General features: G+C 51.8%; 1 protein-coding gene across 3 annotated transcripts in view; it reads right to left on the bottom strand.

The window, feature by feature from the left end:
- PEBP4 (phosphatidylethanolamine binding protein 4) overlaps positions 1 to 11748 on the bottom strand; it is a 236366-nt gene that overhangs the window by 191350 nt on the left and 33268 nt on the right. For 2 of the 3 annotated variants that reach the window (XM_059371677.1, XM_059371685.1), the window contains one exon: positions 5233 to 5369. In XM_059371677.1, the coding sequence (XP_059227660.1) occupies positions 5233 to 5369 (137 nt within the window). Of the gene's footprint in view, positions 1 to 5232; positions 5370 to 5547; positions 5637 to 11748 lie in introns of those variants that run through there. The other variant, XM_059371692.1, reaches the window with a different exon arrangement.

Genomic DNA, 11748 nt, shown 5'->3' on the forward strand with positions numbered 1-11748 from the left:
CTCGGCAGGGTGCATTTGGTTAAGATGATTCACAGACAGAGAAAAGGTGGGTCCTCCGCCTTTGCGGAAAAGCCCAACGTGGCTGAGCAGCTCCACAGCCTGCCAGGGGTCACCCAGGGCTGGCCACGATTCCCTTGCTGGGGGTGAGGCTGGGAGGAGGCCCAGTGAGGAGATGCTGCGGAGAGCAGGGGCTCCCAAGCTCTGGATCTGCGAGGAAGGCCAGGACAGCCTTCCGGTGCAGAGCCCCACATTCCGCTCCATTTCACCCTTTCAGTGTCCCCCGAGATCCCACCTTGGGCGCTGGCAGCCAGAGCCTAAACCCCCGGCAGGGGCAGGACGCTTCAGTGGGCCAGCACCCCGAGGAGCCTCGGGCCGGTTAGCTCAACTTCCGGTTTGCTCAGCTCACTTGTTTCTTTTACCTCTTGGTGAGGTTATAGTAATTCCTTTTGGAGGCCATGGTTTTGATTGCTTTTGAACAAGTTTTAGGGATGGGTTTTCATTTTTCCTCACAGCAACATTTTATTTATTATTACTTACTATTATTATTATTATCATTATTTTTCAAGAGAGAGTGGCCCTGCGTAGCCGGAGGGGCAGAGAGGGAGGGAGAGAGAGAATCCTAAGCAGGTTCCACACTCAGCATGGAGCCCGACATGGGGCTCCATCTCCTGACCCTGAGATCATGACCTGCGCCGAAACCAAGAGCCAGAGGCTTCCCTAACTGAGCCCCCCAAGTGCCCCAACAGTAATATTTTCAAGAACTTTTGGTTTGGTTCGGCCATGACTGTCTGACATTGCACCTAGCAAGGTCTAAGGCCAATAGAGGGGACCCTCTGCTGGAGAGTCAGGACACAGCCCGGAACTGGGAAGGGCCAACGGCCAGGAAGGAGGGAAACAGAGGACCCCAGGGGCCTTCTCCAGGGGACGAATGGGTCTCCTCCTTTTATCCTAGTGGAATTGCTACAAATGTTAAAACAGTTTAGCAAAAGCAGCCAGCTGACGTCCCATGAGTGGGCCTCAAGCGGCAGAGCGGCCCCTGGAAATGTAGGCACCAGGAGACCAGGGATTGAGTCCGTGCTCCTGGCCCTGGTCACACCATGGGGTGCTGCCAGCCCAGTGTCTGAAAACCTCCCGTCGCCCCACACGGCAGGCCAGGCCCCGGGGGCACGTGTGGGCCTCTGTCCCGTTCAGCAGTTTTGCCAAAGACTTGGATCAGGACACAGAAGGCAAATCTGTTTAATTTGTGAGAGTCACAAAGTTGATTAATAACATTGAACAAGTGGGTCATTGATTAAAACAGATGATCCAATCAGCCTCAAAAAAAGATCTGGACAAGCCTGAGGTGAATGAATTGAAAACTGAATTGAGTAAGAACACACTTTAGCACCTGTGCCCTCTTCCGGCTCATGGGGTGCCTCACATGGGGCATGTACCCTCTCCATCCCCCAGAGGTGGGGCACTTCCTGGTCAACTTCACAAGGACCTGGGAGCGCCGAGGGGAGGGCCGGGGGCTCTGGTCCCAGCACGGTCGCTATCTCGCATGGCATAAGAGGCCGGGGGAAGGGAATGGATCAGGAGCACTGCACACATAGTATTTCATTCCGTAGGATTCCTCAGAGCAGCCGTGGCTATATTCCCCTCCCCCAGATGAGTAAGTGGAGGCCCACAGAAAGTGAAGCAACCCGCACAGGGTCTCATTGTTGGCGAACTGAGGGGACGGGGACATGGGTGTGGCACACAGTGTCCGTGATACCCCCTCCCCCACCCCGAGATCCCCGCCTCCTGGTCCTGCCACCTGAGTGTGACCCCTCCCCTTGAGTGGGGCTGGATTTGGGAGAAGGTGGGGGTTAGGGTTAGCAGCAGCAGTGGGACATCACTTCCAAGATTATGTCATAAGAAGACTGTGGCTCCTCTCACATGCCCTCCCGCTCAGCCAGGCTCTGGGGAAAGCATCTGTGGTGTGACGAACAGCCCCACGGAGAGGCCACCCTCAGGCAGGGGACCAAGGCCTGTCAATAGCCACACGGGCAAGCTCCTGGGGAGCCGAGCCCCCCACCCCTGCCAGTCCACCCCCTCAGATGAGGCCGCAGCTTGAGGACAGCCTCCGGAGAGGCTCCAAGCCCCCGCTGCCCAGTGGAACCCCACCCGGAGAAACCAGGACACAACAAAGGTGAGCAGCCGCTCCGTGTGGGGGATCTGTGCAGGGAGAACTACTCCAGTGGCCTGACAGCCTCCCCAGGGAGCAGATGCGCTTCTCCGGGCTTCTGACGGGATGGTCACCGTAAGAACCGGATCAGAGGAAAACGGCTCCTTGCCTGTCCCAGCAGAAAGGGCTCAGAATTCTAGCGGCCTGTGAGCGAGGAAGACAAGAGGCCGTGGAGGGGAGGCCAGCTTCACAGAAGTCTGAGGGGGCTCGCTGGGCACCCCAGCCTCCCTGCGTGGTTCTCAGGGTCCAAGTGCGGGGCGCCAGCCTTGGAAAAGAGCAAAGGGCTGTCTCCAACCAACGTCCCAGATATGGGGTCCAGGAGCCAGGCCCCTGGGGAAGAACCAGGGACAGAGGAGGGTGCCCAGCTTAGAAGAGCTGCAGGTAAAGGCAGAGTGTGACACCCCACCGCCTGAAGGACCAGCAGGAGGCAGAGAAACTGGACTCCTCCGATGCAGGGTCCCGGGACAAAACTAGAAGTGCGGTGAGTTAAAGAGAGGCGACCCCCACCTTGAGACGGGAGGGGACGTACCGTCAAGGACAGAGCTTCCAATCCAGACCAGAGGCTCTGGGGGTTTTTTTGTTGTTGTTGTAGACACTGAACATAAGTCCCTTTTTTTAAGAGTGAGAAAGAGTACGCAGGCAGTGGGGCACAGGGGCAGAGCGGGGGAGAGAGAATGTAAAGCAGGCTCCATGCCTAGCACAGAGCCCAAGGCAGGGCTCGATCTCACCACCCTGAGATCATGACCTGCACTGAAATCCAGAGTCATGCTTAACCGACTGAGCCACCCGTGCACCCCTGAATCTCAGTGTTTTTGTCGGTCTACTCAGGCTTGTCTTGGGGTAGGTAAGATATCACTGCGGAAGAGCTTTTCTTTTAACAGTGTTTTCCTACTGCTTCTCCCGATTAATATAATTCCTCTTCTAGATTCATACTCTCTGATATTAAGGCCTAAATTTACAAATTCTCTTTTAGACTCCAAATACCACAAGGGGAACGGATTCTCTGGGGGCTGTCTTGGCAAGGGGAGGAGGCTGAGCTGAGCAGGATTCTTGGGGGGGGCGGGTCTTAGCACAGGAGGTACTGACCCCAGAGGTCTGGCATGTCCACAATGTGCTGTCCGTTAGTGATGGCCTTTTACCAGCAATAAAGACAAACCTTTTGCAGTGATGGCTTATAATGAGACAGTTCCTACCACGCAGCCCGAGTGCAGTAAGTTTGTGTTTCTCAGACTGGGGGTCTGCTGGTGTATTCTAGGCAGTCCTGAGAAGAGCTCCTGAGAAGAATTTAACTGCATTTGCCCCTCCCCCCAAACTCATAAGCTGAACCCCAGCCCCCAGGGTGAGGGCGTCATGAAGCAGGGGCCTCCAGGGGGTGCTTCCACTAGGCAAGGGCATGGCGAGAGGATGGCTATCTCTGAATCAGGAAGTGGGTTCTCACCAGATGTGCTAGCACTTGCAAGAAGGAGGAAAAAGTACATTTCTGCTCTTTGTAAGGCTCCCTGAGCTGGCATTTTTTTAGAGCTGAGGGAAGGCGACTAAGAAAGCTCCCCTTCCCTTGAGTTTGAGAAGCTCTGCCCCTGCATGAAGGTCAGCAGCCAGAAAGAGTGTTTGTTGAGTGCAGAGTCAGACAGAAGGGGCTGAACCCTGGCTCTGACACTTGCAGGGTGTGGCAGTGCTGTAGACTGGTTATTTAATCTCTGGAGCCCCCTCTTTGGCTGTGAGGATGCTGATACACACATCGGGGCTCCCTCCGTGCCCCAGAGTTCTCAGGCCACCGGGACACCGGCGTGTGTGTGGAGGGAGGCCTACAGCGCAGAGCCAAGGGCAGCTGGGGCCCCCGCCGGTGGCAGTCGCTGGTCGCAGCCAGGGACCATATACACACAATCACTTTCTAAGTGTTCTGTAATGAATGTGGGAAGCACAGAGGCGTTCTGCAAGGGGGCCTGATCGTGGCTGGCCCAGCCCACCTCCCCAGCTCATGAGAACTCGATCTCCTGCCTACCTGAGTAAAATGGCTGCCGCCCCCAGGAAGGTTCCACTCTGTGGAGCACCTAGAGGCCTGGAGCCCACATGTGAGAGGCAGCCACTGTTTCCTCCTCCCGCACAAAACTTCACCCACAGTGGTTTCACCAGAGTTAAAAAAAAGGTACTGATAAGAATGTGTACCATCTTTGGGGGGGGGACAGTTTCAGCTACCTAACTTTTCAAGGGAAAACCTGTATTTATCTTTCTAGAAGTCACATTAGGAGGAATTCAAATGTACACAAGGAGACCAAGTAGAGAGGAGGGTTCTTCTCTACACTCTCACTTCCATTGGCTTCAATGGGATGCCAGTCCCATCAGCTACCAAATGGGCAGAGAGGGTTGGCGGCAGAGTGGCCCGGGGCCGCCCTCAGGATGAGCCACGAGTCCAGGCCAATCAGGACTGGCTTTTCTAACTGGCGGTCCATGAGGAGAGAGCTGAACTTTGACTCAGGCAGGGAGAAGCTTCAGGAAGAAGCCCACCCCTGACGCCCGGCCTCTTCTCTAGACAGCACCCAGAGGCCACACTCCCTAAAAGACCCACCTGTCACACACTCCTGGGGCTTCATCCCTGGAAGGCTAACCATGGCCTCTCACATGGGAGGGTCCAATTTCACACCCTCTGTCAACTGCCACTGTTCTTTAAAATGCCACTTTGCTGGGGAAAAGGGGGCAGTCTGGGCTATGGAGAGGGATGGTCCCTCAGGGTCCCAGCAGAGAGGGTGAGGGCAGTCTCTCGGGTCTGGAGGTCCCGGGGTATGAGGGGGAGCTGACCAGACCCTCTGGGGCTGAGAGCCTGCCTTCTGGAAGGCGGGAGCCTGTCTCCAGAGCCTTCCTTATGCTGTCCTCCATCCAGGTGTTCTCCCAGCCTCACTTACTCTCTGCCAGTCCGCAGGGGCTGCCTTAGGAGACAGTGCTCCCTGGTTCAGCAGACACGCCTCCCCGCGATCTCAAGCCCCGTTTTGACCTGCTTGCTTGCTTTCCGGAGTCCCGCCCGGCCTTACTTGCAGAGGACAGCATCGGCGTCAGACAGGGGCTCGTACAAGCACAAGTCGCCTTCCTCCACATCTCTGGAGACCACCATCGTGAGACCGAGAAACAGGGCTGCCATGGCCAGCCTCATTGTCCAGTCCGTGGACACCTGGAACGAAAGGAACTTTCAGAGCTGGGGGGGCTCTCTGCAGGGGGCGCCCTTCTCACCCTGCATGTCCCCACCCCGGGGGCCCACTTGGAGGAACAGAGACCACTGGTAAGCAGAAGGAGAAGGGCAGGCAGCTGCCTGGGCTCCAGCGGCCAATCTGCCACCAGGACACGGATACCTTGGGAGGATCTGGGCCTACTCCAAACCGGACTCAGTTTGCAGTCCTGGCTGGGGCCCCGCCCCTGTTGGAGCAGGGCTTTGCTGGCCACTAATCTCGGCGCTGGGGCAGAAGGGCTTACATAAGTCTCTCTTCCCAGCAATGCGTCCTGTCCCTGCCGCTGGCCCCGTGTGCAATCAGCTGGCCCTAGGCCAGGCAGCCTTCTCCTTTGGCTTTAAGGCAAACCCTGGGAAGCCAGTGACCCCAGGCTTTGGGCTGGGGGGGCAGGAGCACAGGTCCTGTGGTGCTTGCAAGAGCAAGACCTTGATCGTCTCTCTAGGAGCTGCGGTCTGGCTGGGCTGAGCCCTTGGACAGCGCTGCGTCCCCTGCCCACAGTTCTGTGCCACCTGCCTTGACAGCCTTGGGGCTGACGGATGGTAGGTGGACGCAGGACACAGTGACCCTGTGCAGGAGGGGCCACTGCTCTTGGGGCCGCCCTGGCCCCGAGAACAGCTCCAGAGGGCCAGCTAAGGACAGAAGGGCTCCTCTGACTGCACCTTGCCGCAGTGCTGAACTCAGCACTCTCCCAAAATAATAGTCTCTGGAGAAGAAGCCAGCAGGGCTGCTGGGGAAGGGGGCAGCTTGCGGTGCAGGTTGCCGGCGGCACTGGCTGAGAGGAAGGGGGGCAGCAGCCTGCAGGAAGTTGCGTGTGGGGCTTCCATTGGAACAGGAGAGGGCAGGGGGAAGATCAAAAGCAGTTCTCCCTCTGCCTTTCCAGCTGATCTGCTCCCTATCTTCTCTGAGATGGAGTGTGGGGGTGTGCTGGGGGGCTGTTCTACCAGCCGGGAACAGAGGATGCCTGGGTTCTGCTCTGAGCCCCCCACCAGGTTGCTGGGGTGGGTGTTGGGGGGCCTATGGCTCACTAGGATGCACCTCTTCTCCCTCTCAAAAACAAGTGAAATACCCCGTCACTCCTGTGCCTTGCTAAGGAAGATGAGATCATAGCCATGAAGTGTATGCAGCTTGAGCTTTAGAGAAACTATTTCGAGCATCGCTTGCTTTCCAGCTGAATTCCTGCTTCCAGGAGCCCGACTTCTAGCCAAAAGCCCTTCTTTGGGGCAACAACTCAGATGAGCTTCTCAATAAGTAGAGTCCCTGATGTATGGCCAGGGCTCCCCAAAGAGGACTCTCCTTCCCAAGGTCATTCCCTTACTGGAAGTGTCTCCTGGTAGCCCCCACCTCACAAGATGGCAGAGAATGGGATAGGACAAGCTATGGATGGAAGGGCCTCAGGCGGGAATGGCCCTCACAGAGGGAATGCTCATTATTTACGCAGAGTGTAAGTACTCTTCACAGCTCCTTCCATGTGTTCATTCATTCATTCATTCATTCATTCGCAATCTGTCTCTCCAGTGAGTACTGAGCACTCCCACGTTCCAGGCCCTGAAAAGACAGAGTGTCAGCAGGGTCCCTGTTCTGGAGGAGCTCGCTGGATAGCCAGAGCCACAGGGACGATGCTGCCAGCGTTGGTCTTCCAAGGCCAAGAGCCTCTTGCCTTCAAAGTGGCAGCCACTAGAAAAGCCAGAACTTTCCTGAATGCCAATCGCTCTTAGCACCAAAAAATGGCTGTCTGGAGGTGGGGGAGATTCCCCGGGATAGAGTTGCTCCTGCCAAGCCTACCCGTGTCAGCAATTCTTCCTCACTCAGTATGAGCCAAGCTTTTATCACTGAATCCTCTTGATAGGATCCTCTGAAGTACGTACTGTTGTTATCCCATTTTACAGAGGAGGAGACTGAGGTACAGAGAGGTTTGCTGACTTGTACCTTGGTCACATGGGTTGTAGTGGCAGACCTGGGATTTGAACCCATGCCATCTGCCTCCAGACTCCCTGCTCCTTAACCCCTCTCCTCTACTGCCCCCTCTTGGAGCTTTGCTGTCCCCTGTCTTTCCCCTATTATTGTCCCCCTCCATTCCCTTTGTTCTTCAAATGAAGCCCGGAATCTCCCACTGAGCCCATAATGCCTGCCTGATCTGGCTCTTTCTGCTTCTCTAGCTGTGACTCTCTACTCTCCACAGCTGCAGCTCAAGTTTTAACTCCAGCTCAGGCCTCAAGCTCCTTCCTGCCCCCAAGGCCTTCCTTCGTACCTCCTTCACTTCCCACTCCCCTTTGGTGGATAGTTGAAATGTCGTGTCTTCAGAGAAATGCTCTGACCCCCAGGTTCCGTTCAATTCCTGTTACACGGAATTGTAGCTCCTTACTCTTTTCCTGGTTCTTAAATGCTTGTAATGGATTATTTTGCAATTACTTACTTAGAGATTAGTTTATCTCTCCCTGCCCACGTTTCCACAAGCTTCCTGGGAGGCAGTACTTAGTCTGTATCCAGCATTCCAAGCACAGTCCCTGGCATTTCTAGATGCTTAATAAATGACCGCGTGAATGCCTGACAAACCGGCCGCCTCTGTTTCTGATAGTTCAGTTTTCCCATAACAGCTCCTAACTCAATAAACAACAGCAGGAAGTAACTGCTCAGGTTGGCCCCAGGCCCTGGATCCCTTTTGCTTATTTATCTAACCTTCTCCGGCTTGTTCTTGTACAGAGAGCTCCGACAGAGCGCAGTGGTTCTTGGCATTTTCGAATCTGATCTTTCTCTTGGGGATTCACAGAACTTCACTTCCTACAGGGAGTCCAAGATCTGGGAACCACATTCAAAGCCCGGGAACCACATTCAAAGCCCGGGAAGGCACAGTGTCCCCTTCCCACTGCCAGCCTGCTTTGCTCCACTGCCTTATTTCTGGAAACTTCCATCTCTAGATCCCACGGTAGCCACCCTGGGAGCCCCCTTCTTTTCCTCCAGTCATCTGGACTGTGACCACATCCCAGTGCTCTCAGGGAAGCTGAGCCTGTTGGGCTTCCCAAGCTGCCTCGGTCCCTCTAAACCCCGGAATCCGCAGGGCAACGGTTCCTTGAACACTTGGCCCCCTCCTGTCCCTCCAGGCCTCCTCTCCCTCCCTCCCTCATTACTGCCCAGGTGTCACCTTCCTTCCCCATCCAGACAGATGCTCCTGCTTTCCCTCTCTCCTAAGCCTTTTCACCTGTGCCCTCTGGAATCTCCGAATCTACAGTGACTCCATCCCCCTCCCTCCTTTCCTTCACTCTACATATTATATGCCATAAAATTCACTCTTTTAACATGTACAATTCAGTGGTTTTTAGTATAGAGATCACTAAGGGTTGTGCAACCCTCACAAAGTCATGCAACCATCATCACTACCTAATTCCAGAACATTTTCATCACCCTCGAAAGAAGCCCCGAAGTACAACGCATGAGCAGTTACTCCCCCTTCCTTCCTTTCCCAGACCTGGGGAGCCACTAATCTACTCTCTGCCTTTGTAGATTTGCTTTTTCTGGGTGTTTCCTATAAATGGAATCATACTACAGTTGACCCTTCAACAAAAGGGGGTTAGGGAGGCCAATTCCCTGTGCAGTTGAAAATCTGTGGATAACTCTTGACTGCCCCCAGATTTAACTACTAATAGCTGACTACTGACGGGGAAGCCTTACTAATAGCATAAACAGTCAATTAATCCATATTTTAACACATATATATATGTGTGTTATATTCTGTTTTCTTATGATAAAGTGAGTTAGAGAAAAGAAAACATTATTAAGAAAATTGTAAGACAGATGCCTATGGCTCAGTGGATTAAAGCCTCTGCCTTTGGCTCAGGTCATGATCCCAGGGTCCTGGGATCAAGCCCCAAATCAGGCTCTCTGCTCAGCAGGGAGTCTCCTTCCCCCTCTCTCTGTGCCTGCCTCTCTGCCTACTTGTGATCTCTCTCTCTCTCTCTGCTAAATAAATAAATAAATAAATAAAATTTAAAAAAAGAAAAGAAAATTTTAAGAAAGAGAAAATATACTTATGGTGTGGACTTTCGAAAAATTGCATATAGGTAAACTCATGCAGTTCAAACCCACGTTGATCAAGGATCAGCTGTGTATGTGTTCTCTTGTGACAAGCTTCTTTTGCTTAGCATGTTTTCAAGGTAACCATGTATCAGTACTTCATTCCTTTTTATGGCTGAATACTTTTCCATTGTATGAACACACCACATTTTATTTAACCATTCAATACTTGGTGGACATTTGGGTTGTTTCTTCTTTGGGTCAATTATGAACAATGCTGTTATAAACATTTGTATACATTTTTGTGAAAATACGCTATGAACTTTCTTGGCTTATGCCCAGGAATAGAATTGTTGGGTTGTATGACAATTCCATGTTTAACATTCTGAGAAACTGCTCCAGTCTTTATTTTCTTGACGGTGTACTTTGATGCACAAAAAGTTATAATTTCAATGAACTCAACTGAATTTCAATCAAGTCCAATTTATCTATTTCTTCTTTTGTTGTCTATGCTATTGGTGTCATATTCAAGAAATTAGTGCTAAATCCAATGTCATGAAGCTTTTCCTCTATGTTTTCTTCCAAGAGTTTTCCAAACTTAACTCTTACATTTCCATCATTGATCCATTATGAGTTAATTTTTTAAATATTTATTTATTTATTTTAAAGAGGGAGAGAAAGAGAACATGAACAGGGGGTGAGGCAGAGGAAGAGCATCTCCAAGCAGATTCCCCAAGTGGGGAGCCTGAGATGGGGCTGGATCTCACCATCCATGAGATCATGACCTAGGCAGAAATCAAGAGTCAGAGGTTTAACCAAATGAGCCACCCAGGTGCCCCCTCCCCATTGTGAGTCAGTTTTTGTATGTTGTGTTAGGTAAAGTTTCCTTTTTATTCTTTTGTATGTAACTACCGAGTTGTTCTAACACCATTTGCTGTAGGCTTTGCTTTTTCCACTTCAACTCTACCTCTTGCCATAACCAGAAAGCTCCTTTTCCTGAAGTTCTTCAAAGTGTGGAATGCTCAGTCTCCCACCCCCAACATGACTCAGGGCTGGGCGGTAAGGTCGACTAGCACCTCATTCCACATTACTGTTTCTATACTGTGACTCCTCAACCCTCTTGTCAAAATCTATACTTCTTGAGGCTTACTCCATCTGAATCAATCCTAGTTGGTCTTATCTGCCTTCCTATCACTCCTTGCTCACTGAACGCACTGCTACTTGGCATGGAAACTTTTCCTTGCTCCAAGACCTGATATTAACCCAGAGTGACATCCATATCCATGGAGATACCTCTTCCAACACCTCTCCCTCCTCTTCAGCCTCTTTTCTGATGGCAACTTCTTGGACACTGTCACCTCTAAAAACCATTCCATGCCTAAAATCTTAAATTCAAGCAGCCATCCTGATAACAACCTCTAGTTCCTTTGCTCTCACTTTGTTACTCTCACTGCATCTACTCTTCCATCTGATTCTGATCTCCAATCCATTGACCACTGTCCCTTCTCCTTACCTATTCTGACTTAATTCTCTCTGGTGCCCAGTTTCCTGGGAATCTTTGCTCCTACTCTCCACTTGCCACCATCCTCAATTCCTTCTTCAATTTTGAATCCATCTGCCTGATCCACGAGGCACCCTTGCTGTTCCCCACTCCCACCTACCTTCTCAGTACCTTGTGCCCTCTACAGACCCCAGAGCAGGGGATGGGGAAAAATATTGTGCTAAACGAAAGAAGCCTGTCACAAAATACCACATATTGTATGAGTCCTTTTATATGAAACATCCAGAACAGGAAAATATATAGGGATAGGAAATTGATTCATGGTTGCTTAGGCTGGAGGTGGGTGGATGAGTGAATAGGGGAGATGAGGGTGATATCAAAAAGGTACGGGGTTTCTTTTAGAGGTGATGAAAGTGCTCTATGGTTGCACATATCTGTAAATATACTAAAAACCATTGACTTTTAAATTTTCAAAGTCATTAAATTGTACTTATTTAAATTTACTGTATAATTTGGTGAACTGTGTTGTATGTGAAACATATCTCAATAAAGCAATTTAAAAAAAAGTCCTAGAAAGGGGAACCCTCCTACACTGTTGGTGGGAATGCAAGCTGGTGCAGCCACTCTGGAAAACAGCATGGAAGTTCCTCAAAGTGTTGAAAATAGAACTGCCCTATGACCCAGCAATTGCACTACTGGGTATTTACCCTAAAGATACAAACGTAGGGGTGCCTGGGTGGCTCAGTGGGTTAAGCCACTGCCTTCGGCTCAGGTCATGATCTCAGGGTCCTGGGATCGAGTCCCGCATCAGGCTC

The sequence above is a fragment of the Mustela nigripes genome, chromosome 1, assembly GCF_022355385.1.
Source record: "Mustela nigripes isolate SB6536 chromosome 1, MUSNIG.SB6536, whole genome shotgun sequence".
In the NCBI taxonomy this organism is placed as follows: Eukaryota; Metazoa; Chordata; class Mammalia; order Carnivora; family Mustelidae; genus Mustela; species Mustela nigripes.